The sequence below is a fragment of the Protopterus annectens genome, chromosome 1.part0 (genome assembly GCF_019279795.1).
Source record: "Protopterus annectens isolate FY-2018-M chromosome 1.part0, PAN1.0, whole genome shotgun sequence".
Classification (NCBI taxonomy): domain Eukaryota; kingdom Metazoa; phylum Chordata; order Ceratodontiformes; family Protopteridae; genus Protopterus; species Protopterus annectens.
The window spans coordinates 556,303,475-556,331,329 of record NC_056725.1 but is presented as its reverse complement, the minus strand read 5'-3'; the positions used below and the strand labels follow the sequence as shown (position 1 = coordinate 556,331,329).

General features: G+C 39.2%; 2 protein-coding genes across 2 annotated transcripts in view; both read left to right on the top strand.

The window, feature by feature from the left end:
- Nucleotides 1-10,707, top strand: part of LOC122792350 (spermatogenesis-associated protein 7-like) — an 81,546-nt gene extending 70,839 nt beyond the window's left edge. Inside the window, exons 3-4 of the mRNA XM_044060172.1 lie at nucleotides 3,827-3,919; nucleotides 10,622-10,707. Coding sequence (XP_043916107.1) covers nucleotides 3,827-3,919; nucleotides 10,622-10,707 — 179 coding nt within the window. The remainder of the gene's footprint in view (nucleotides 1-3,826; nucleotides 3,920-10,621) is intronic.
- Nucleotides 10,708-17,406: 6,699 nt separating this feature from the next.
- Nucleotides 17,407-27,855, top strand: part of LOC122792272 (spermatogenesis-associated protein 7-like) — a 1,125,638-nt gene continuing 1,115,189 nt past the window's right edge. The window contains exon 1 of the mRNA XM_044060071.1: nucleotides 17,407-17,491. Within this exon, the coding sequence (XP_043916006.1) occupies nucleotides 17,407-17,491 (85 nt within the window). The remainder of the gene's footprint in view (nucleotides 17,492-27,855) is intronic.

The window sequence follows — 27,855 nt, the reverse complement described above, 5'->3', positions numbered from 1 at the left end:
AATTGTTGCAGGTGCTTGGAAAGGTACATACCAGAAGGGGTGTTGTACTTAATTATTGGCCTGATGAGGGCAAAATACAGAAAGGTTATAACTTTGTTTTTTCTGGATCCAATGCCCTTACCTATGACATGAGTAATATAAAATGCCCTTCTTACTACTGTGGAGATATGGCAATCAAAGATAAGATTGCTGTCAACCTGTGTGCTCAGGTCTCTCACCACTGACTGCATACATAGGGTGTTGTTATTGATGTGGTAGTTAGCAGGAATATTGCACTTACAGAAAAGGATGATAATACATTTTTGCATTAAGTTTAAGGCCATGGCTTTGGCACCAATCATTTGTTTGTGCAAGACCCTCTTGTAGGATGTTGACATAATTTAGAGATTCTATGACCACCGCTCCCAGTTTGCAGTCATCAGCAAACTTTTGTCAGCCATAGACCTTTAGTTTTAGCTTGTACTTCAGAGAAATATATTCCAAATAGTAGAGGTCCCAGGACTGATCCCTGTAGAACACCACTGGTTACAGGTCTGCTGTTGGAGGTGGATTCCCCTATTTTGACTATATGGGTTATATCAGTGAGCCAGTTAGTGACCCATATAACAATATAAGCGCTGATACCTAGCTGGGTGAGTTTGTCAATGATGCCTGAGTGAGGAATAGTGTCAAAATCCTTGGCTAAATCTAGGTAGGCTGTATGCACAGATTTCTCCTTGTCCAGGGCCTTGGTGACTGTCTCGAAGAAATCTACCAGGTTTAACAGGCATGATCTCCCTTTGACAAATCCAAACTGAGTAGGGTCAAGTGTTTGGAGATTACCTATATCTTTGTTGATAAGGTCCATGATGATTCACTCCATAGCCTTGCAAATAAGGTTAGTCAGACTAATAGGGCTGTAGTTCCCAAGGTCAGTGGAAGCACCACCTTTGTGCAAGAGGATAATGGTGGCTGTTTTCCATTCAGCTGGTATGAAGTCGGTGCTTAGACTATGATTGAGAAGAGTACCCAAGTGGTGTTGCTAATTCTTGTTTAAGCTCATGTAGGACACAACCTGGGATGTTGTCAGGTCCCATAGATGCTGTGCTTTTGGCCTTAGAGAGGATGTTTACAACCTACTCTTTAGAACTACAAGGTAGAGGACAGGTGGTAGGGATGTCATGGGGTATGTGTGGTGGAGACAGGGGAATGAAGTTTTCACAGAACCTGTTGGCTAACAGATTAGCTATGTCACAGGCTCAGTATATGTGGTATCATTAACTACCAGTTTGGCACAAATCTGGGCCTTTCCTTTTAGGTTACAGATGTAACTAAGCAATGCCTTATGGTTGTTCTTAGTTGAGGAAGCTAATTTGGATTCTTAGTTTGCATTGGAGGACTTCACAAGAAGTCATATTTGCTTGTTTAAGCTGAGGAGGGAGTGTTTCCAGTTTAGGGCTCACTCCCTCTTATTCTTAGACAGCAATTTATTCCTCTTATTGTAAAGTCTGTTAATGGCAGTTGTCCACCAGGCAGGTTTGCACTTTCTTGAGGCGCTTGTTTTGGTACTATCTGGTACAGCCAAGTCAATGGAGTTATACAGGTGTTTGTATAAAACATTGGTGGCAGAACTCGGCATAGTTGTTAGTTCCATCTGAGGGGGGAGGTGCAGTAAAGCTATTTATACCATCCCATAAGTGGTTATAATCTGTTTTGGAGAAGTTTTTTAGTTTAGTTGCTCCTGGGGGTGGAGGGGAGCAGGTGTGATAGTTACTTTGAATGAGACTGATTTGTGGTCAGATCTCACTGGGGAAGACCTCACAGTGAGGGTGCTACAGTGGTCCCCCATACTGGTAAGCACCAGATTCAGGATGTTGGCACCACTTGTGGGAGTGTCAACCAGCTGGTCCAGGGTATTGGAGTTAACAAAATCAAGGAACCTTTGGGCAAGTGAGTTTGAGCACCAGTAATTTACCCAGTCAATGGATGGGTAGTTAAAGTCACCCGAAACCATGGTGTTCAGATGTATCTTGATAGACTCAAGTAGATACAAATAGGCAGAGTGAGTGTCCTGATTCATGGAGGGGGTCCTGCAGCTGGAAATTACTTGAATAGGTGTCCTACCAACAGTTAATTGCACCTGAAGTATCACCAGGGAATCATACTGTTTAACCAAATCTGGAGGTGTATTTATCTTTAATGAATATTGATATACCACCTCCTTTAGTTTTCATGCCTTCAGTTTGTGTTCTGAATGTGTGGAAGGAGGTGTAGCCCATTATGGTTGGTATGCTCTCAACAGTCTTGAATCAGGTCTGTGTGATTGCAGAAATGTCTGCATCTTCCAAGGTAAGGACTGCTTCCATTGAGTGCAGCTTCATGTTGAGACTCCTAGTGTTTAGCAGCATAATCTTGAGGTTTTTTTTAGATGGAGTTTTTACATCGGGAATTTTATCCTTGAGAAACTGCCTAAAAAGGTACTATGGGGGGGTGACAAGAGCCTTAGCCAGTAGCCGAAATCCCAGGGGTGACATATGAAGACCATCTCTGGCAAAGCATCAAGGTCTGTCAATCATGTCATCCCAGGCTGACAGATACTTTATCCCCTTAGAATGACACTAGAAACTAAGCCAATTATTGAAGTCAATCATTTTCTGTTTATATTGAGACATCATCCTAGGTGAAGGTAAAATGCTTCTTAAGGCTAGGGACATACCTGCCTGAGAGACAGTCTTAGACTCAGTCATGTCTCTCTTTATATAGTCCAGAGCGGTACGTCTCAAGTCATTTATGCCAACATGGACTATGGCAGAGTCATAACAATACATGTTTTTGAGAGACTTTAGTGCATGTGTGATATGGCGGATTGTGGCACCTGACACGTTAGATTAATTTGTTATCATTTTTATTTACTGAGATTGAATTTGCCATCTTGCTGTCAGCTTTATGAATACAGGTATACACTATTACAGCATTTATATTACAGGTTAATGCATTGCTTTATTATTTTATTGTTTTAGAAATAGCCAAGTGATATGAACTTATGTTTTCGTTCTGAATTTTTTTGTTTCCTAACTTCTTTAGTATGTACTGTTTTATGTATAATTGAAGATAAGGTTATATTAAGCTGATGAGAACATTTTTAAATTAAGAGCAAGTGATCATTAACTAATCAGTTTTACTAGTTCTGGAGCTGATGCTGTATACATAAGAGATTTTACTATGTTTGTTTAACTATGAATGCAGTAAATAAAGGTGCCACTTCTCTGTAAAGCATGAAAGGAAATTAATATTATACTTTAATTTTCTAACAATAACTTTAATTTCCTAGCAGTCTTCTGTATTATTAATTAGGACTGAAACATTTTTCATACCATCTGGAGACTGTGACCTGCGAAATGCATATTATATGACTGCTTTTCTGCATTTATTTTAACATTTATTTGAATATGTGCTGAACCACACTCTGTGGTGAAAAGGCTATTCCCATGATCCTGATGAACCCAGAAAGTATCAATCCAATAAGTAAAACGTTGCATAGATTATCTTCTTTATTGTTGAAAGATGAGTGGAAAAAATGTGGATTTGTAGATTCTTTTTTTCAGATCCATATCCATAAATGTTTGATTATGCAACGGTTTAGGGCAACATATGTGTAGATTGGCTCTTTCCTTATTAACATTTTTAAATTAGGACCTCATTGATTAAATGCTTTCAGTCCTGCATATCCAGTTACCAATTGCATTTAATTTGTATTTGTGCTCTCAGTCCTAAGTATCCAGTTACCGATTTAGAGTAGTGACATACTTATTGTTTTGTAGTAATCAAAATTACTTTGTTTTTACAGCTTTTTGCTCTGGATCCTCCTGCAAACTGTCAACTCAGTACATTGTTCAAGACCACATGGCTGTGCACTATAAAAAGTTGTTATCTGCGAAAGGTGAGGAGTTTATTAATACTTGCTACAAATGTACAAATATGATTGGTTAAACTTTTTTTGAAAGTGCTTTGAAGAAGTATTTATTAAATGAGTTTCTACATATTAGCATTTACCTCTGTCCTGCTGACTTTCTAGCAGTTGAATGGACTTCTGTGGAAGGATAAAGTCCTGTCTTCCAAAACCAATTGTCACCTGCCCCATATACAAAGCAGTATTACAAACAGAAATAGTTATCTCTTCTTAGCTGTTCTAAAGCATAGTCCCTTATACACAGTTTCATTTAGCAAGTAGTATTTGCTTTGTTTTGGTCTACTTTTTATTTCTGATAGGTATCAATTCATACCATGAAGAAATAGTTATTAACAATTCCTGACTTGTAGTCATCTAGAACAGCTAACACAACACAGCCTTCATGTAGCACTTAATTGCTACAATTTCTTTACAAGCTTTACCCACTTACTTCCATATACTAACTCTACTGTTGCATTGCCATGACAACAAAGCAAATACCGCATTAGTGCCGTACTAGAATACCGAAAGTTCATCTACAGAACAAGTCAGCAAGAGTTACATTTAACTTAATGTCACAGATAAAAACTTAAAATAAATGCATCTACATGTACACACACAAACAGCCTGCGCATGTAATTGGTCATTATTTTATCAGTGTTTTACACCAATAAACAAATTTAAATAAATAATAAATATATATATTTATATATATATATATATATCTGTCCACTTTTAAATGCCGAAATCTCAAGTTTTACAAAAACGACCCCAAAATATCAAGATTTCGGGTATCTCGACATTTAAAAGTGGGTAAAAGAAAAAAGACAGCTAAAAATAAGTGTTTGCAGGGGGGCAAGCCCCCCAGCACCCCCACACACCCCCTACTTAAACATACCGAGAGCGTGCTACAGTGAAGAGAACGGTAATGCTCCTGTTGCACATACCGTTCTCTTCACTGTAGCGAGATCTCGGAGTTGATATATTTAAGTAGGGGGTTGCAGGGGGGCTTTATTTTAGTTCATTTCCTTTTTTTTTTTTTTTTTTTTTTAACTTTTAAATGTCGAGATACCAAAATCTCAGTGTTTTGGGTTAGTTTTTGTAAAACTCGAGATTTCGGTATTTCAGCATTTAAAAGTGGACCTATATATATATATATATATATATATATATATATATATATATATATGTGTGTGTGTGTGTGTGTGTATATATATATATATATATATATATATATATATATATATGTAATAGACAACAGGGAAAACTGGTACTTGTGAGCGGGTCTATATTAGAACACCGGTTTTATGGTTCGAATCACTAAAGGTCGACCCTTAATGATCGAACTATAAAAACATCGAATGTTCATAAAAAAAAAATTAAAAAAAAAAAAAAGAAAAACTAAAGAGGGAGGCAAGCCCCCCCCCCCCCCGGCGCTCCCCACACCCCCCGCTACTTAAATATACCAACTCTGAAACCGCACTACATTGAAGTAAATGGAAATCTCCCCTTACAGAGATTTCCGTTTACACATTTGAGATTCTGAGCGTTCGCTATTGCCATGTCGACAGTATTAGATTCTATATTGTCGGCTTTCGACAATGTAATATAGAACCCTTGTGATCAACAAAGCTGCCAGCTGTGAAACCTGAAAAATCAAAAAAAAAAAAAAAACGTGTACCTTAGATAAATTTAGATGAGACTTCAGTGTAATCAAGCAAGTAAGGGCCTTACAGAAACAGATGCTTGGTGCCAGAGCCATGGGCTCAAGCTCAATGCCAAGAAATGTATAGTTATCCCCTTTGGGAAAAAACATGTACCCATGAATCACCACATAGGTGGCAGTACACTAAACACCAAAAGTGTGATAAGAGACTTAGGGACACAGGTGGACAGTGGTCTCACCTTTGATAACCACATTGCCACAACAGTCAGGAAATCCTTCTATGTGGCACACCTCATCACTAAGGGCTTTTCATCCAGAAAAAAGGAGGTCATTGTCCCACTATACTCATGCCTCATTAGACCCATTATAGAATACAATGCCCCATTTGGTATGTACCTCTCAAGACATCTGCAACAACTAGAAAAGCCGCAGAAATACCTCACTAAAATAATCACAGGCCTAAAGCTGATGCCCTATGCTGACCATCTGAAAAAACCCCACCTATACTCTGTCGTATATCGTCTACTCAGAGGTGATCTCTGCTTAACATACAAGGCCATGTCAAACCTAGAACTGTTGGACATGCTACACTTAAAGAAATCCCAATCCCTCAGAGACACACGTTCCAGGGATCTAAACCTTGTCATGACGGTGAACAAAATATGCTGGAGGGATAGGTTCCTGACCCAGAGACTCCCCAGACTCTGGAACAGACTGCCCATACATGTCAAGCAGAGCACCTCTTTGGCCCTCTTCAGAAGGAGCCTTGATGATTGGATGGGAGATAGGAAATTCACCCCGGGGATCACGTCAGTCGCCCTGCTAGACAGGGATCCAGAGAAGTAAATTCTGTGGGAAGAAATATAGCCAGGGAATTGTTATGGCTAGGCTTTTATAGGCCCTAGGGCCGATAGCCTAGTACCAACCTATGAACCTATAAGAAATCAAACTTCTTTAGTGAAAAAGAAATAGATGAGCGCTTTTGCCCTTAAAAGAGCTTTGTCAGATGTAACTCCAGGTTGCATGATATTTATCTACTTTAACACAGAAATCATTGTCAATTCACTCAACCTGGGGTCATAAAGTACGTCACAGGCTGTTCATCCAAGCTACAGTGGGATTAAGTCTCATTTTTCATACTTGTTCTGCATATATACTCATACTGGTAGTTAATATGTGCTATATTCCTATCCTATTTGGCTAGTGCCTAATTGATAACAAACACCTTATATAAATCTTGTCCTTTTATATGTGTAACTCTTAGTACATCACTGTATCTGTGATATGATAAGTAGATTCCATGTTTAGACAGGGCAACAAGTACTACAAAATATATACGTGACAGCCAGTCAAATTAAACAACTTAAGAATTAAGGTTCAGTGCAAACTTCTCCACCCCCTCCCCCCCAAAAGAGCAAGTATATATCCCGGCAGAGGGCTGCCTCCCAAACATCTGTGATGCTCAGGTGAAGGCTGCCCTCTCCAAAGCAAAAAACATTGCTTCTATGGGACCAGATGGTGTCCCAGGTTGCGTCCTACATGAACTCCAAGAGGAACTAATCCCTCAAATAAAACAACTATACAATCTCAGCCTCACTACAGGATATGTGCCCACAGAATGGCGTACAGCAACAGTGGTCCCACTCCACAAAGGTGGAGCCCCTACGGACCCTGGAAACTATCGCCCCATAAGCCTGACTAGCTTAGTCTGCAAGGCTATGGAGAGGATCATCATGGAGCTCATAAACAAAGACATTGGGGACCTACAGACACTAGATCCTACCCAGTTCGGCTTTGTCAAGGGCAGATCCTGCCTTTTGAACCTGGTGGACTTCTTCGAAACAGTCACCAAAGCCATAGATGAAGGGAAGGTAGTCCACACAGTCCTATCTGGACCTTGCAAAGGCATTTGACACAATACCCCACTCGGGCATCATAGATAAGCTATCCAGCTTAAATATTAACCCCTATGTCACAAGATGGGTCGCAAACTGGCTCAAAGACAGAACCCACAGAGTGAGAGTTGCTGGAGCCATGTCAGACTCGAAACCGGTCACAAGTGGCATCCCACAGGGTTCTGTCCTGGGACCACTCTTGTTTGGTATATACTTTTCTGAGGTACAGATGAATGTGGGAGGACTGTGGCTCACCAAGTTCGCAGATGACTGCAAACTGGGCGCCATAATCGATTCTCCAGCTGACACAAACATCCTTCAAAAAGGTCTCACAGAGACAGATAACTGGTGTCAGTGCCATGGTTTAAAGCTAAATGCCAAAAAATGTATAGTCATACCCTTTGGCAAAAACAATGTGCCCACAAATTACCACATAGGTGGAAACCCATTAAGTACAGAGAAAGTTATTAGAGACCTGGGGACCCAAATTGATAGCAATCTCTCCTTTGAAAACCACATTGCCAAAGTGGGTAGAAAGAACTTCTACATAGCCCACCTCATCACGAAGGGTTTCACATCTAGATCAAGAGAGGTAATCGTGCCCCTTTATTCATCCCTCATCAGGCCCATCATTAAATACAATACCCCTTTTGGGATGTACCTTACCCGACACCTGCAGCAATTAAAAAGACCCCAAAAGTATCTCACCAAGAGGATCAAAGGTCTCAAACAGATGCCATATGCTGCTTGGTTAAAAAAACTCCAGCTCTACTCAGTTGCATACTGCCTGCTTCGAGGCGATCTATGCCTGACATACAAAGCTCTGTCAAATCCAGAATTAATGGACATGCTCCACCTCAGTAAATCTAAATCCCTTAGAGCCACATGCTCGAGGGACTTGAACCTCAGCACACAAATAAATAGAACTTGCTGGAGGGACAGGTTCATAACCCAGAGGTTCCCTTCGCTCTGGAATAGAATTCCAGTTCATGTGAGGCAGAGCACCTCACTGAATCTCTTCAAGTAGAATCTCGATAGGTGGATGGGGGATTGTAGGTTTGTCCCAGGGATTACTCCCGTGTCACTATTAGACAGAGGCACAGTAAACTAAACCTTAAAAAGGGCACAGTATACTCAAATCAAGGGGTGGCGTAAGCCATACAGAATCGGGCTAGGCTTATAATTGCCCCAGGGCAGATAGCCTAGTATGAACCTATGAATTATACTATAGTAATTATAACTGCAGCTAGTTAGGACAATCTGACAGAACCTATGACTGTGGCCACCTACCTTGTATCCTTATGTCAGGTAGCATGCCATCCTTTCCATTCAGCTTTCTTGTAATATGTCAATTATAAGTGTGCTCAGAGAGAGAAGAAAGAGCTCTGTATGCTCTAAATCTAAGATAAACTACAGCAATCTATGATTTAATTGTAACTTCTATTGCTGTACTAACTGTACAACTTATTGTGTCCTTATGTCTTATCTATTATGGTTTCTCTTTATAATGTAACCCTCCCTAGCCCTGTCTCTCCTTTTACCCTGTCTTCTGTATGCAGCTCCAGTCTTTACTAACCTTCAAGCATCGCTTCTTACCAAGTTAGAGCAAACCTACAATAAAATAGATAGATTTTCCTCCAATCTCCTTTATAAATCCCACCACTGCCTCACCCTTAAGTCACTACAATGGCCTGAATTCTCTAAACAACTTCTTCTTCCACAATTACAAATTACACAATCCATCCTGTAAAACCCCATTCTGGCCCCTCCATCTCTAATATTGTATCTCAATATAACCCCTGACATCTACTTTGTACAACTGGTAAACACCTCCTGGACATCTACAAACCATCCAAAAATATTGGAAAGTCTCTTTCTAAATACTCTGTAGCTCACACCTGGAACTCTCTTCCTCTTAATATAAGAAATATCCCCCACAAGTTCCATTTCAAACTAGAACTTAAAATCTATATACAAAAGACCTGGTCCTGTCCTTGCCAATCTCTGACCTAGTATCTAATAGTTTTCTTCCTATTCCTATTTCTTACTCTAATTATTTCTCTTTTTTAATGACATTAATACAGCATATCTTTATTTTCTTTCTTCAAAGCCTTTTTGTATATGGTTTATTCTGCTATTTTATTTCTATTGCTGAAACATTTTACTACTGTATAAAATAGAGGATTTCATCTTATGTATGAGTTCTTGTAAATAGATCTGTTGTAATTTTAGTTCATTCTTGTATAGCTATAATTTTATTTGGAGCTTTTCTTCTCGGGTCTCCGCTGAAAATAGGCCCCTGGCTCAGTTGGACTAACCCAGTTAACAAATGACAATAAATAAATACATACATACACGTATACATACATAAATAAATAAAGGTGTGTAACTGAGTATGTTAACCTATATCTGGAGCTTATCTCCTGGTCTTAGTCTGAAAAGGGGCATTGTCTTGCCCAGACAGCTTATCCTGGTAAACGAATACAAAATAAAATAAAGCAATGCACTCTCTGTGATCACATAAACTGACTTTAGTAATGTATATGCTCATTTTGTGAACTTGCATCCAACTTAACAGAATCTAGATTTTCTGAACAGTGTAACTGCAATGTTTGCTGGGGTATTGGATGTCTAGAAATACATGTGCAGTGAGAAACCAGGCTTTTATGACATCATATTATTGACATGCCTTTCATTTACAGCGAGTGGGAAAAAAGGAAAAGCAGTCCACATCATAAATGAATGTTAGAACATGTTTCAAGCATGAAATATTTATGCAAATGTGTTATTCAGGGAGGTTAACTTTTCAGAACTGATACCTTTTCCAGCCAAGATGTAGGCATACAGTAACCTACAGAGCAGAAAAACAACATACATGACTTGCACATGTACAGCATCAAGTATATAGAGAGAGAGGCAGAGAAAGAGAGGGAGAAAAATGCAAGTTGTTTGAATTTCCATATCAATAATATCAAAAATTTTGCTTGAGAATCATTTGTTCTGATGTACAAAACTGCAGTCATGAGAATAACAGTTTAGTCATATTGAAAATTAAGACTTTTTTACTGAGTTCAATGTGGAAAATCAGAATTACCATGCTTTACAAAAATGTTCTTTTGTTCTTTATTTTAGCTGTTGTCGACTCTTCATCTCCAAAGAGTTTGTTCACCAGTGTTAAATGTAAGTATTTAATGTCTCTGAGATGGATTATGTCTTGACGCATGTGGGCATTAGGAACTGGTTAGTAATTCTTTGCACTACTGTTATTTTATTTCCTAATCACTACGTTTGCATTAGCTGTAGTCATGTTACTTCATGCAACGTTAGCTGGGAAAGCATATATTGAATAGACTATGCAATCATGTAATGAAGTCCTGTTTCATCTTTCTGGTGTGCTTTACCTCCTTCGAATTTGGGAGGGAACAAAGAACCTAACTGCCAGTAAGAAAAATACATGGCTTTGAAATTCTGCAGTGTGGATCAGATACAGAAGATAAACAGTCCTGTACTGCTGTGTGTATTACTGTTAACTATGCATTTCAACTGTAACTCTTCTTGTAAACATGTTTTTTTTTCTTTTGTGTGTGTGTGTGTGTGTGTGTGTGTGTGTGTGTGTGTGTGTGTGTGTGTGTGTGTGTGTGTGTGTGTGTGTGTGTGTGTGTGTAAGAAAGATCTCTCTCTCTTTCTCTCTATCAGTATTGTTCACTCTGTTGAATCTGCAGATCATCACAAAGTGAACAGCTTGGAAACTGCATTGAGAATGTTCATTGACGATTGTTGAAGATGCCAAAAGAAGGAAGATTATATGCGTGTGAGCAAGGTAAATTTGGGTTTAGGGAGTTTCAACATTAAGGGGTTGGTGTATGTGTGAATGTTTGCAGGTTACAGTTTGAGTAAGGTCTAGGTAAGGGGATAGCTTTAACATTCAGCATTTGTAATGCTGCATGTGGTGTGTGCCTGGATGCATTGTATAATGGTAGTTTTACAGAAAGGGTTTCTGTAAGGTAAGGTGTAAGGTTTGGAGTTAGTGGAGCTGCAGGTTTAGGGTTAGCATACATCAGTGAGCTAGTGAAGGGGAGTGCACAAAGTAAGCCTCAATTTGCAGTAAGGCCTTGTTAGCAGATCAAAGAAGAAAACTGCCTGCTGCTACTCTGAGATGTCAGTCTTGATTACAACACTCAACACTCTCCTTCATGTACAAAAAACAGTATTTTCAACTGAACCTCTCCCTACACCATGACTACCACTTGTTCACTCACCTGTTGCTCCTCCTGAGCCCTTTCCTCTGCAAGTGACAACAAGTGGTACCACTTAAAGACATATGTGTATCTGTATATACCAGGGGTCAGCATGTATAATACATATGTACAACACAACACCAAGGAATCAGAAAGAACCCCACCAGTAGTGGTGAAAGCTGCAGGCCAAAAGGGACTGTTTCCATGATATGGGAAAATGGGATTCAGAGACATGCTGGTGGCAATGAGGAAAGACCTAATTATTGGATGATTTGCATGTCTCTGAATCTCCGTAGCTACCACAAATGCAAATCAGCACATTCCTAAGGTTGTTACAACTGGCGGTCCATATATTTCATTGGTATAGGCACCCCCCACATACACACATTCAAACACATATGCACACACACTCAGACATATATCAACATATCTCTTTCCTGTCCCTTTGTATACAGAAAGTTTTCTTATTTTTGTCCCTGCCCTTGCAAATCATAGATCCATACAGTCGGTCAATAATTCCAAACAGTAGTTTCATTCTTCTTATTGTTCATGAAGTGCATCATGATGTTAGACCTGCTTCTCTATTAACTTTTTCAGTGAGTCCAAGTAATGGTTTAACATTCACCCTGGTACCATTTAGTGTTCCTCCCAGCTTTGTCTCAAGTGAGCAGACCTGCATTCCTCTCACCTGTCCCTGATTTTACAGAATGATCCTTCTGTTGCCTGCATTCCTCTCAACTGTCCCTGATTTTACAGTATGATCCTTCTGTTGCCTGCTTTCCTCTCAACTGTCCCTGATTTTACAGAATGATCCTTCTGTTGACTCTTCTATGTGCCTTGTCCATACTCACTAACAGACCATTGCAGTCAGTGAATAACACTAGACATTAGAGTTTTATACTTATTTTTAATGGAAAAATACCCTCTTACACTAACTCAGTTAGGATAGAAGGTTAAGGCACGTGCCTTCTTTGTTAAGGGTGCAGAGTTTGCATCTTCTGCCTTTTAGCTTTTTTGTGTGTTCCTCCATCCCCACATTTTTTGTGCTGCAAAACATTGTTCTTTTATCTTTTAACATGCCCTTAAGGCATGGTATAAAGAGTTATCTTTGATATGTAGTGTTCTCCCACCTCAGTATTGGAGGATTTGTTCATTAGTCTAGGGCAGTGTTCAGGTGTAACAGCAACCCCCCCCCCCCTGCACACACACACACACACACACACAGACACAACTCCCTGATTCAATTGCACTTATGGACACACATGCACTCAGACTGACATTGCATAATTGATGGTGCGGTGGTAGTATTGTTGCCTCACAGCTATAGGTTTTCTGGTTTGATTCTTGGTTGGGGTGGCTTCTGTTTGGAGTCTGCATCTCCTGCCTGTGTTTGTGTGGATTTGCTCTGGTGCCCTGCCATTTTACAAAGATGTGTCTGCAGTTTTAATCCCTGCGTCTCTGCTGAAAATTGTTTTGTTCTGTCCGCAGTAAAATTGACAGGCATTTGAATTTCAGACTTCAGGTTTCTGAATGTTTAATTCCTTGTATAATTGATGGTGCAGTGATAGTATTGTTACCTCACAACTATAGGGTTTCTGGTTTGATTCTTGGTTGGGGTGGCTTCTGTCTGCATCTCCTCCCTGTATTTCTGTGGATTTGCTCTGGTGCCCTGCCATTTTGCAAAGGCGTGTCTGCAGTATTAATCCCTGCATCTCTGCTGAAAATTGTTTTTGTTCTGTCCGCAGTAAAATTGACAGGCATTTGAATTTCAGACTTCAGGTTTCTGAATGTTTAATTCCTTGCAGATTTGATGGTGCAGTGGTAGTATTGTTGCCTCAAGTTATAGGTTTTCTGGTTTGATTCTTGGTTGGGGTGGCTTCTGTGTGGAGTCTGCATCTCCTCCATGTGTTTGTGTGGATTTGCTCTGGTGCCCTGCCATTTTACAAAGACGTGTCTGCAGTTTTAATCCCTGCTGAAAATTGGTTTTGTTCTGTCCGCAGTAAAATTGACAGGCATTTGAATTTCAGACTTCAGGTTTCTGAATGTTTAATTCCTCGCATAATTGATGGTGCGGTGGTAGTATTGTTGCCTCACAGCTATAGGTTTTCTGGTTTGATTCTTGGTTGGGGTGGCTTCTGTTTGGAGTCTGCATCTCCTGCCTGTGTTTGTGTGGATTTGCTCTGATGCCCTGCCATTTTACAAAGACGTGTCTGCAGTATTAATCCCTGCGTCTCTGCTGAAAATTGTTTTTGTTCTGTCCGCAGTAGAATTGACCGGCATTTGAATTTCAAACTTCATGTTCTTCAGAATACATAGTAGCACAACCTTTTTTTCTAGCAATTTTCTAAGTTTATAAGATGAATATTTTAAATTTGTCCCTATTTTTGGGACTGTATTCCCCCATTATTGGCTTCGTCCAGGTTTTTGTGCTAAGGTTGACAGCTATGGCAAGAACTGAATTCACTGAATATGGACTGTAGAATTGTGCATATTTACTGATAAAGGTGCACTGTAGAATTGTGCATATTTACTGATAATGGTGGACTGTAGAATTGTGCATATTTACTAATAATGGTGGACTGTGGAATTGTGCATATTTACTAATAATGGTGGACTGTAGAATTGTGTATATTTACTAATAATGGTGGACTGTGGAAGTCTGAGTAGACTTTTTTATGATAAATGTTCTCAACTGGGCAGTTTTGCCATTATGGGTGCATATGTTTTGTTTCATTGCTTACTGGAAAAATGTTCAAAACAAATTTAAAACACCCTCTAACAAGTGTACTGTATTGTACAAGGAATATAATTTTAGTACAATGAGGAAGGTGTATCAAAGAGCACATGTATGTTTCATATGCAAGGGGCCTATGATTCGAAAACAGCCCAAAATTAATCTTTATCTGCCACTGGCAAAAAATATTTTCTTTGAATGTGGGTTTCAATGCTGTTTCAATGAATGTGAGTTTCAAGGGCAGAGAAGTTTTAATGCTAAGTTTTCATTGTGAGACTGCATTGCTTTGTTTAACAGATTACTTAATGTTTGTGCTGTAAAATACAAAATAAAACTTTCAAATGAAGTCCAATCATTGAAGTAAAGCAGTATGCACATTAGTGTTTATGGTAAATGGAGTGAAATAGCCAAGTAATGGTCAATTGGAATGGCTGCAGAGGCTCCAGTTCAACCATTATTTTGTCAGGGGAAGGGCAGCAAACTCAGACAGGCCCAGCTGAACTATACCTCCCAACTGTCCAGATTTTCAAAGAATGAATAGATTTTTGCTTCTTATTTTTGGTTTGTTGTTCATAAAATTTGTAGTTTTAATTCCTAAATGATTTGCCAGAAGTCACTAAATAATAAGTTTCAGACTTCATAACCTTCATAAAATGCATGTTAAAGTAAGAGCCGTTCTATCAACTGTCTCAATTTATACAAGAGCAATTTTAGTACTGTTTATATGTGCCCCAATATATTTGGCCTTGTTCAGATTTACTGCATTAACAGGTTGAGAGGTACATGCAAATAAATTGCTTTATAGAATTAGGCATAGCCAACCTCTCAACTGTCCCCAATTTTTGGCTCAAAATGTTGCTCTTCCCCTAATAATCCCTCCATAAAATAGCAATTTTGGAAGAAAACATGGAGGGTTTACAATTAAGAAATAACTGTAATAATCAAAGTTATAGATTACTTGAAATGCATGTAGATTCTTTTATTTTGTCAGCTGCTCAAGGTAGCAGTACTAATATTAAAGTGTCCTTCTTTGACAGGTAGAAGCTGTATTGTGTGTCTATTTTATATTTTTGCATCACATTTTTGGTCCATTTTCATAAAATTGTGTTTTTGGCAAATTAGTGACAAATCACTAAAGACTGAAGTTAGAAAATGACAGACATTTGAGTTTCAGATTTTATACCCTTCAGAAAATTCATACTAATGCAAGACCTATTCTATTATCTTTCTAAGTTTATTAGAGCAATATTTAAAAATTGTCCTTCTTGTTGTGCCTTTGTCCCACTTCTGTGTATGGCTTTGTCCAGATTTCTTGCTCTTGAAGTTGAGAGGTATGACAAATGTGTCAGGGCCATCACAGTCAGCCAGAGAGATTTCAAATTGTGACATGCTTGTTGCACCCCACTCCCCATGTAGTGACTCTGGATGTGTCCAAGCAAGGCAAGGAGTAGTTGTATCTACCTTGGATGGGGAGGACACACTGCATAAGTACTACAGTGGCTTTTCATCTGTCCTTGATTTTGCAGAATGGTCTGGTTTCTGTCATATTTTGTACTGTTGATTTATGCTTATTACTCAAAGTGCCTGTTGCTCTGTGTTTAAGTAGCAATGCTTTAATGACCATAAGGTAAGCTTGTCTGACATCGTAAGATGCAAGTAAGCTTTAATAAGCATACTGTTAAAGAATTGCCAACATTGAAAGCCTTTCTGTTGTTGCCATGCAGAGAATACTTGACTAGATAATGTATAAGCCTTGGGTATTAAAGGACAGGATTCCATTATTTTAAAAAGCTCATTACACTTGTTGGAGACTTCCAGTCATCTCTACAGGCTTTACCCGTAAACTAAACAGAATGCCAATCATGTGTGGTCCATAACCTGTACAGTAATCCTTTAAGCAATGTATCTTGAGCTTGTTTCTTGTTTGCTTTTCATTTTTACTTTTATCATGTTTTCCCCATGAAGCGTTGTCAGGCAGCAGGTCTTTTTGGATAAGAAACATTTTTACAAGTGGGGGCATCACATAGATTTCTACTTTCAGCATGTTGCTTGGTACTTTAATAAAGCTGAATATATTATAATTAGAACTGCAGTGCAAGGAGAAGTAGTTTGAGTTGAGTGCTTCTGGTTTTCTTATACTTGATTTTGACTGGCATTCCAGTAATGTATTTAAAAAGTAATTTATTTTTTCATGCCTCACAACCTTTTGTTTCCATCTAGATATTAAGTAAGCTGTCATGCAGCCAATGCATTGAAATATTTTTATTCTTCTACACTTATTTTTGTCTTGATTGGACTTTCATAATGATGGTTTGCCACCCAGGGCAGCGTATTTAATTAAAGTTAGTTTTTTTGTGGTTTTGTGCATAGCTCCTCCCCTTTATGGTTGACCACACCCCTTCCCTTTGACCCCGCCCATTCAGCGTCTCCTGCAGCCCCCCTGTGATTTGAAGTCACCAGCCGCCACTGGTATTGGATGTCTAGAAATACATGTGCAGTGAGAAACCAGGCTTTTATGACATCATATTATTGACATGCCTTTCATTTACAGCGAGTGGGGAAAAAAGGAAAAGCAGTCCACATCATAAATGAATGTTAGAACATGTTTCAAGCATGAAATATTTATGCAAATGTGTTATTCAGGGAGGTTAACTTTTCAGAACTGATACCTTTTCCAGCCAAGATGTGGGCATACAGTAACCTACAGAGCAGAAAAACAACATACATGACTTGCACATGTACAGCATCAAGTATATAGAGAGAGAGGCAGAGAAAGAGAGGGAGAAAAATGCAAGTTGTTTGAATTTCCATATCAATAATATCAAAAATTTTGCTTGAGAATCATTTGTTCTGATGTACAAAACTGCAGTCATGAGAATAACAGTTTAGTCATATTGAAAATTAAGACTTTTTTACTGAGTTCAATGTGGAAAATCAGAATTACCATGCTTTACAAAAATGTTCTTTTGTTCTTTATTTTAGCTGTTGTCGACTCTTCATCTCCAAAGAGTTTGTTCACCAGTGTTAAATGTAAGTATTTAATGTCTCTGAGATGGATTATGTCTTGACGCATGTGGGCATTAGGAACTGGTTAGTAATTCTGTCCTGTTTTGCACTACTGTTATTTTATTTCCTAATCACTACGTTTGCATTAGCTGTAGTCATGTTACTTCATGCAACGTTAGCTGGGAAAGCATATATTGAATAGACTATGCAATCATGTAATGAAGTCCTGTTTCATCTTTCTGGTGTGCTTTACCTCCTTCGAATTTGGGAGGGAACAAAGAACCTAACCGCCAGTAAGAAAAATACATGGCTTTGAAATTCTGCAGTGTGGATCAGATACAGAAGATAAACAGTCCTGTACTGCTGTGTGTATTACTGTTAACTATGCATTTCAACTGTAACTCTTCTTGTAAACATGTTTTTTTTTCTTGTGTGTGTGTGTGTGTGTGTGTGTGTGTGTGTGTGTGTGTGTGTGTGTGTGTGTGTGTGTGTGTGTGTAAGAAAGATCTCTCTCTCTTTCTCTCTATCAGTATTGTTCACTCTGTTGAATCTGCAGATCATCACAAAGTGAACAGCTTGGAAACTGCATTGAGAATGTTCATTGACGATTGTTGAAGATGCCAAAAGAAGGAAGATTATATGCGTGTGAGCAAGGTAAATTTGGGTTTAGGGAGTTTCAACATTAAGGGGTTGGTGTATGTGTGTGAATGTTTGCAGGTTACAGTTTGAGTAAGGTCTAGGTAAGGGGATAGCTTTAACATTCAGCATTTGTAATGCTGCATGTGGTGTGTGCCTGGATGCATTGTATAATGGTAGTTTTACAGAAAGGGTTTCTGTAAGGTAAGGTGTAAGGTTTGGAGTTAGTGGAGCTGCAGGTTTAGGGTTAGCATACATCAGTGAGCTAGTGAAGGGGAGTGCACAAAGTAAGCCTCAATTTGCAGTAAGGCCTTGTTAGCAGATCAAAGAAGAAAACTGCCTGCTGCTACTCTGAGATGTCAGTCTTGATTACAACACTCAACACTCTCCTTCATGTACAAAAAACAGTATTTTCAACTGAACCTCTCCCTACACCATGACTACCACTTGTTCACTCACCTGTTGCTCCTCCTGAGCCCTTTCCTCTGCAAGTGACAACAAGTGGTACCACTTAAAGACATATGTGTATCTGTATATACCAGGGGTCAGCATGTATAATACATATGTACAACACAACACCAAGGAATCAGAAAGAACCCCACCAGTAGTGGTGAAAGCTGCAGGCCAAAAGGGACTGTTTCCATGATATGGGAAAATGGGATTCAGAGACATGCTGGTGGCAATGAGGAAAGACCTAATTATTGGATGATTTGCATGTCTCTGAATCCCTGTAGCTACCACAAATGCAAATCAGCACTTTCCTAAGGTTGTTACAACTGGCGGTCCATATATTTCATTGGTATAGGCACCCCCCACATACACACATTCAAACACATATGCACACACACTCAGACATATATCAACATATCTCTTTCCTGTCCCTTTGTATACAGAAAGTTTTCTTATTTTTGTCCCTGCCCTTGCAAATCATAGATCCATACAGTCGGTCAATAATTCCAAACAGTAGTTTCATTCTTCTTATTGTTCATGAAGTGCATCATGATGTTAGACCTGCTTCTCTATTAACTTGTTCAGTGAGTCCAAGTAATGGTTTAACATTCACCCTGGTACCATTTAGTGTTCCTCCCAGCTTTGTCTCAAGTGAGCAGACCTGCATTCCTCTCACCTGTAATCAGAATGATCCTTCTGTTGCCTGCATTCCTCTCAACTGTCCCTGATTTTACAGTATGATCCTTCTGTTGCCTGCTTTCCTCTCAACTGTCCCTGATTTTACAGAATGATCCTTCTGTTGACTCTTCTATGTGCCTTGTCCATACTCACTAACAGACCATTGCAGTCAGTGAATAACACTAGACATTAGAGTTTTATACTTATTTTTAATGGAAAAATACCCTCTTACACTAACTCAGTTAGGATAGAAGGTTAAGGCACGTGCCTTCTTTGTTAAGGGTGCAGAGTTTGCATCTTCTGCCTTTTAGCTTTTTTGTGTGTTCCTCCATCCCCACATTTTTTGTGCTGCAAAACATTGTTCTTTTATCTTTTAACATGCCCTTAAGGCATGGTATAAAGAGTTATCATTGATATGTAGTGTTCTCCCACCTCAGTATTGGAGGATTTGTTCATTAGTCTAGGGCAGTGTTCAGGTGTAACAGCAACCCCCCCCTGCACACATATACACAGACACAACTCCCTGATTCAATTGCACTTATGGACACACATGCACTCAGACTGACACACACACATACACACATACCTGAGGCCACTCGTTCATTTGAATACATTTACACATGCAGCCATGCATGTATAAATATGCACTCTTCCCCCACCACTACTTGTCCAGTAAATTTCCTGGCATGTACCTCTAATGAGATCTCACTCTTTGGAAGCAATAAATGAACATGAGCTTTTACGGAAGCAATGGGTGACCATGATATTTTGACCATGTTCATTAATACAGGCAGGCAAGGTAAGCTTGCTTGCATAAAATGCCTTACTGCAGACATTTCTGGGGAGAAAGCATATGGCTAATTAGCATAGGCCATACCCGCAGCATGCTTAATTAACTTTTGCAGTAGGCCTTGAAGACAGTCCACTATGGTGAGGCACCACTTCATGGTACAGCCCTGTGGTAGAACTGCCCCTAAATAATAAATGGTTACCACAAGGTGTACACTAGGCTTATACCCCAAAGAAACCCTTCAGGAATTAACCCTAGTGTGTCATTTCATGTGATAGTTACCACTCATTACCAATGGCCAAATAAGGCATTTACAATTGTTTATCAATGTTCCATAACCTGCTACTACACTAACATATAGCACAAGCATCAGTCTGACCACTGTCTGTCATATAAACCCTTGAAACAATAATATGAATAGTCCATTTCTTCTCACAGAAACACTGCAACACTGCAATAATGAACTCTCAAGTAACATAACATCATAACACTATATCTGTGTATCATTTGTATAACAAATGTGTACTGCCACTTTATATTCTATGATCATATGTGCATTTTGTAGAGAAGTCAGTATTTGCAGTGTATGTTTCTCCATGTTTTTTTTCCTCTCCCTCTCTTGACCCTCAACCATTAAACCTCCTTCCATTACACTTAAGCCAATTCATTCCCTAGAGTGAGATCTAACTGGATAGACTGTCACCCAGGCAACCTTCAGGGAGTTTGTACTCTGGTTCATAGGTTGGTACTAGGCTATCGGCCCTAGGGCCTATACAAGCCTAGCCATAACAATTCCCTGGCTATTTCTTTCCACACTATTTACTTCCCTGGACGCCTGTCTAGCAGGGTGACTGACAGGATCCCTGGGGTGAATTTCCTTTCTCCCATCCAATCATCAAGGTTCCTTTTGAAGAGGGCCAAAGAGGCACTCTGCTTGACATGTATGGGCAGTCTATTCCAGAGTCTGGGAAGTCTCTGGGTCAGGAACCTATCCCTCCAGCATGTTTTGTTTATTGTGATGACAAGGTTTAGATCCCTGGAGCATGTGGCTCTGAGGTATTGGGATTTCTTTAAGTGTAGCATGTCCAACAGTTCTGGGTTTGACATGGCCTTGTATGTTAAGCAGAGATCGCCTCGGAGTAGATGATATGCGACAGAGTATAGCTGGAGTTTTTTAAGGCAGTCAGCATAGGGCATCTGCTTTAGGCCTGTGATTCTTTTAGTGAGGTATTTCTGCGGCCTTTCCAGTTGTTGCAGATGTCTTGAGAGGTACATATCAAATGGGGCATTGTATTCTATAAGGGGTCTAATGAGGGATGAGTACAGTGGGACAATGACCTCCTTTTTTCTGGATGAAAAGCCCTTAGTGATGAGGTGTGCCACATAGAAGAATTTCCTAACTGTTGTGGCGATGTGGTTATTGAAGGTGTGACCACTTTCCACCCGTGTCCCTAAGTCTCTTATCACACTTTCGGTGTTTAGTGTACTGCCACCTATGTGGTAATTCACAGGTATATGTTTTTTCCCAAAGGGGATAACTATACATTTCTTGGCACTGAGCTTGAGCCCATGGCTCTGGCACCAATTATCTGTTTCTGTAAGGACCTTTTGTAGAGTATCCACATGATTTTGGGATTCAGTAATGGCTCCCAGTTTGCAGTCATCTGCAAACTTTATTAGCCAGAGTCCCTTAGTGTTGGCCTGTACTTCAGAGAAGTAGATGCCAAACAAGAGAGGTCCCAGGACTGAACCCTGAGGTACTCCACTTGTCACTTGTCTGGAGCTGGATTTGGAGTCAGCTACTTTTACAGTGTGGGTTCTGTCAGTAAGCCAGTTGGCAACCCATCGAGTGATGTAGGGATTAATGCCCAGCTTACTAAGTTTATCTATGATTTCAGAGTGGGGGATGGTGTCAAAGGCCTTGGCAAGGTCCAGATAGGCTGTGTGGACTGCCTTACCCTAGTCTACGGATCTGGAGACTGATTCAAAGAAGTCAAGCAGGTTCAGGAGACAAGATCGGCCCTTCACGAACCCAAACTGGGTGGGGTCTAGTGTCTGAAGGTTGCCAATGTCTTTGTTTATAAGTTCCATGATAATACATTCCATGGCCTTGCAGACCAGGCTTGTCAGACTGATGGGGCGGTAGTTACTGGGATCCAAGGTGGATCCCCCCTTGTGGAGTGGGATAACTGTAGCTGTGCTCCACTCAGGCACAAAGCCTGAGGTGAGGGTATGATTAAACAAGACACTTAGGTGAGGTGCCAGTTCATTTTGTAGTTCATGTAGTACACAGCCTGGGATGTCATCTGGTCCCATGGATGCTATATTCTTAGCTTTGGAGAGGGCATTTTTTTACCTGTGTGGCCGTTATTACAGGAATTTGGCAATCGTCCGGTATTGAGATGGGCCATTTAGGGGGTAGCTTTGGAGGATTTTATGAGGGATCTCAGCTTCTTACTGAAGCTGGTAAGGGAGTTTTTTGCATCCTGGGATATTCCTCTTTTCTGCAGCAGTTTCTTCCTTTTGTTGTAAAGTTTGTTTATGGCAGGGGACCACCAGATTGGCTTCCTTTTTTTGGTGGAGAGCATCTTAGTTCTATTTGGGATGGCACGATTCATGCATGAGTGGATGTGCTCGTACAGTGCCTTAGTGTAGGACTCAGCAGTCAAACTTTCAGTTCCCTGTGTCATCCCAGCTATGAGAGCATCATGTATGAATGGCCATAACCACTTCTCTTGGTTGGTGATGTGATGTGGGCACCTATACCACCATGCACACTACCACCTGTGCATGTCCTTGGATGCATGGCCATCATGGACTACTGTCAGTGGTGTTGGTAATCATGCCCACACCTATCCCTGCACTGTGCACCCCTCCCCTGGTTGACACCATCCCTGTCCTCCAACAGAGTCTTGCATCTAGGAGTGACAGTGCAACACTTGCTTGACTCCATCACCCCGACCCCAACCCCTGGGCAGACAAATCCATCTTTCCCTGACATGTTGTCAAGCACCCAAGTGACTAAGCAACCTTGGATCACCTGGGGCATAGTCAGAGCTTTGTTTCTCTACAATACTGGCACAATTAATTGCTCTGCATTTTATGGGTGCCAGGGCTGTTGCAGGATTGGTGACAAATTTCATTTTTTTCCATTTCTTTTGTCATGCAGCACAAATATTTTGATTAGATGACAGCATTCCTGTTGAAATGATAGATTCAGCAGAAAAAAAATAAGTCAGCTAGTCAGCCTATATTTTTAAAAGGTCACAACTAGGAGCAGCACAGTGGTACATTGAATTGTGTTGCTGCCTTACCGCACTTCATTTTCAAGTTCTGTTCTTGGTCAGAACACTTTCTATGAGACTCTACAGAAACTTCCTGTGTTATTTTTTCTTGTGAGTCCAGATACTAGTGCTTTCGCTGCCAGCATTAGTATTGCCAGAATTTTGCTACATGCTCCACTTTCCTCCCTCAGTCCAGAGGCATGTGTGTGTGTGTGTGTGTGTGTGTGTGTCTGTGTGTGTCTGTGTGGGTGTGTGGCTATGGCTGTGTTGTGTACCCCATGTTTAGGTGAGCATGCCATTTGGGGCTATTTTCCCCTGCTTTGTCCAGACAGAGTTCTAAAATAGACTCTAGCCATACTGTGACCCTATAGTATAAAAACAAATTCAGAGAATGGAGAATCATAACTTAATACTTAAAAGGGACATGAATTTCTTGCTCCCATGGCACAAATACTAAGCTAGTAACACAATATTAGAGAAGTACAAAAGGGTAACATAAGAAACACAAGTTAGTGTTTATAACAAAGAAAAGTCGTCCTGAACATTATGTCACACTTTAATATCACATATACTTGAGTATGATTACAATACAAGCAGACACACACAGTGCAGCAACTGAGCCAAAATGTAGTACAGTGACTGACTACAGAATGTGGACTTATGGCTGCTGAAGTATAAAAATGCTGTTTATATAGGAATTAAGTGTTTCTCATGAAAACCTCCTTCAGTCTCATTCATCTTCATCTTTTTTTTCATTATTGATTGGCCTTTTACAAGGTGAATTTGTTGTGACAAATTCACATTCACTGAATCAGTTGTCAAGCAGTTAGTTGTCCTAGTTGCAAGCCATATATTACTTGCAGTCTCCAGAATCTCTGCAGGAGTATTTGGATGACAGTAGACCTTTCAAAAAATTCCTTTGGTGTCATTTACACTGTGGGAATCAAAGCAAACAATGACACAGAGGCAGACTGACATAATATCTTCTGCTCTAAAATCCATTGTTCGCGAGATTAACATAAGGTAATATGTTTCTTCTAAAGAGACTGGTTACCTCTGATTAAGCTGTCCTTCATGATTCTGTACTATTTTGCAATGTATATTGTCAGGTCTTATACAGTGGTCAGTGGCTAATTATTGGCATATTTCAAAGCACCTCTGCCCCTTATTGCTCTGAAAGGCTAGCTATTAAAGAAGCAATGTTTTTTTTTCAGCTGGTAATGTTGTATTTTTGTGTTGGCTTGTATGCATACAACACCTTGCTTCAATCTCATCAAAGCAACACCACATGTAACTCAACAAAGTAAAAAATAAGTTGCTATGCAAATGAATAAATCTTGAAAATTATATTCCTGCTGATAATAAAAATGTTTTAGTGCTTGTATTAATGAGGAGGCAAGTCTTGCAGAGTGAACCTGAAACAAAAGTCACTTATAATTTCTTCCTTACTAGCCTGTTTATCTCATCCTCTGTTCTAGTCAGTACTATGCCAAATGCTGCTTGCTGTGGTCATTTTAATGTTGTATCTTGTTTTTCCATAATCATGAAGTGGTGCAAAACAAAATGTCATAGCTTCACTTAATAACATTTATTTCCTCTACTCTGTATTCGTTGTGCCCAACACAAAAATAATATCATTTTTATTGTATCACTTGTATGCAGCACAGCACAGACACAATTGGCTTTTCAAATAGACAAATCCATTTTGTTTTTCAACAAACATTTTAAAATGTTTTTTTGTTGCTTACTGTGATCATAAAGTCCAAACAAAATGTCACAACTGCTGTTCTTAAAAAATCTGTTGCCTCTCTCCATCTGATATATCTAGCCTCCATGTGTTTATGCCCTCTTTCAAAGAATGTCTCACTAACTAATGGCTATGCCCAAGCACCTTACCTGTATGATCTATATTAACAAATACTTTGCATTCTTACTAACCTAACCTTTCATCATACAGTCTATCCATACTTTTCAACACCTGTCCTCTCCCCCACTCTTAGGGTAGACTTGTATTTTTTATTTTTGTTTCCTAGCATAGTTAACAACACTTCTAGTACTTTTGTATATACTGATTATCATAGTTATCATTTTGTATTTATTTTTATTTTTACATCAACTGGTATCTCCTCGTGCTTTATTATATCTTATGTATTCCACTATCAAACTGTATGGATAAATGTTTTTTTTTTAATTATATTTGTACTAGTATTTTATTTAATGATATTTAGCTCTCTGTGAGTTTTTCTCCTTGGGACTCTGATGAAAATAGCTATTTATTACCCAGTCAGACTTTACCACTAAACAAATGTTAAGAAATAAACTAAAGCCGCATTATTGTTTATCACACAGAGTAATACACAACTAGGCATTATGTCTGTGCAAAACATATGGCTGACAGTGTTATGAGCAACAAATATTAATGTAGACAGGAGGGACACTGCATACTGAAATTTAGAAAGACCATGCTATATATTGCTTTTGATGATCCTGAAGTGCAAATAAAAGTGTCATAGCTACACTGTAAAGTCAGTGTCCCATTCTCTGTCTGCATTATGTTGTTGCCTGTGGTCATAAACTACAAAGCAAAGACAACATATCACAGTTGTAGTTGGCAAAAATATCTTCCAACCACCCCCACACACACACACACACACACACACACACACGCACACACACGCACACAAGCACACACACACGCACGCACACACACACACACCCACATATACACACTAATGCACATAGTATTACCAGCAGTAGGTGCTGTATGTTGCTTAACAATGTTTTTTTGTTGGGTGCTCCAATTTAATTCCATATCCTAAAAGGTGTGTATATCCTCAGCCTAAGATGAAATGGTCAATAAGGCATTCTGCTTTGGCAATGATGGCCTACACCACTCACACCAAAATGTGCTGCCCCATAGTGCTGTTTTTAGGCAGGGTCCAGTTCTTGCACATTCCAACATAGCAAGTACAGAATGTTCACTTACTAGATATTCCAGTATAACAAATGAAGAGCCTGGTAACACCAAAGTGGCACTAACCAATGCCAGGATACTTTACAGAAATATACCACAACATGAAGCACTCCTTCAACATGAACACAAACATATTTGTGCAGTTACCGAAACTTTGTTACATTGCAGTGAAAGCATTCCTTGTATATGAGTGTTCAGTACTTACTGTGGTTTCTGACCTAAGAGTCAGTGTGAGGAAGTACCTATTTTTTTTCAGAAACCCCTTCACTTCATGACAAATTACCTATAATCTTAATGTAGAACTTCTAGAGGTCCAAATCACACTCAACAAAACAGGTACCATAGATAACTACCTTATTGCACCAAAAGGAATCACTGTCAATCCAAATACTGTCTTGTTAGACTTTAACTACCCAGTGATTGTTTGGCATACTTACACCACAAAATAAGTATGCTAAATATTTATTTGTCATGATTAATGCAAATGTCATGGAGCTAATTATTATAGTACCCAGTGTTGGGTCCAAGCACTCTTTATGTGTTCCTTATCAACTTATAGCTGGCGTGTACCCCATCCTGCATCACTAGACCGATGGTCAAATATAACCACAAATCAGACATCTTTTGCTCTAAGCCTTTGAGTACCTACCCCCCCCACACACACACACAAGCACACAGAGCATTGGTCTTTATGGTTATCTCCGTGGCTAACCTGCCACCATTCTTAGATCACATAAGAAAATTCCTCAAGATGACCTCACCTGAATATTCAGTTGGAAAACCAGCCTCTTTCACCTCTAACATAAACCAACAGCTCAACAGCTACACAGACAATTCAGTAGCCATTTTTCGAAGAACAATAAAGTTTAAGAATACACTCACGGTGTATAACACTCATAAAAACAATACAAATGAAAAATGTTGAACAACTATGAAACAAAAATGCAATTCCAAGCAAATCCGGTGATAAATCCAAAGTAACAGAAAATGAGAACACAATGTTTTAGCGCTTTCATCCACTGAATTTAATGCGTGAACTTCTTCAGAAAACATACATAAACTATTATCCAAGCTCCCTTAAATATTTGACAATACAGGAAATGACATCAACAATTAAACAATTACACAAATATTTTTAGAACCACTTAAAATTAGTAGTAAAATACTGTATGATAGTAATGTGAATCTCTAATAAATTCAATAACTAACTAATCTAGTGAAAATATATAAATATAAAACTTGTTAATACGTAAAAAATAATATATGTTTTTGTAAATACTTGTCAATTGTTGACAATAAATTCATACTTAAAATAAGGAATGATATAGATGTGCACTAAAAAGTACACTTATAATATATACGGCTAATTTATCCATTCAGTAAAAAACATTTTAAATTGATCGACTCTTTGAGTCCTGGCAACATGTCTGCAGCCAAAACTAGCTGCCATAATGTTTCTTTACATTCTAAGATGTTGTTTAGATCACCACCATACTCAATTTTATTAATCTTTTCTAACACTGAAAATTCAAATTTCTTAAATTGTTTACAAATTACTGCATGTTTTGCCAAAGAG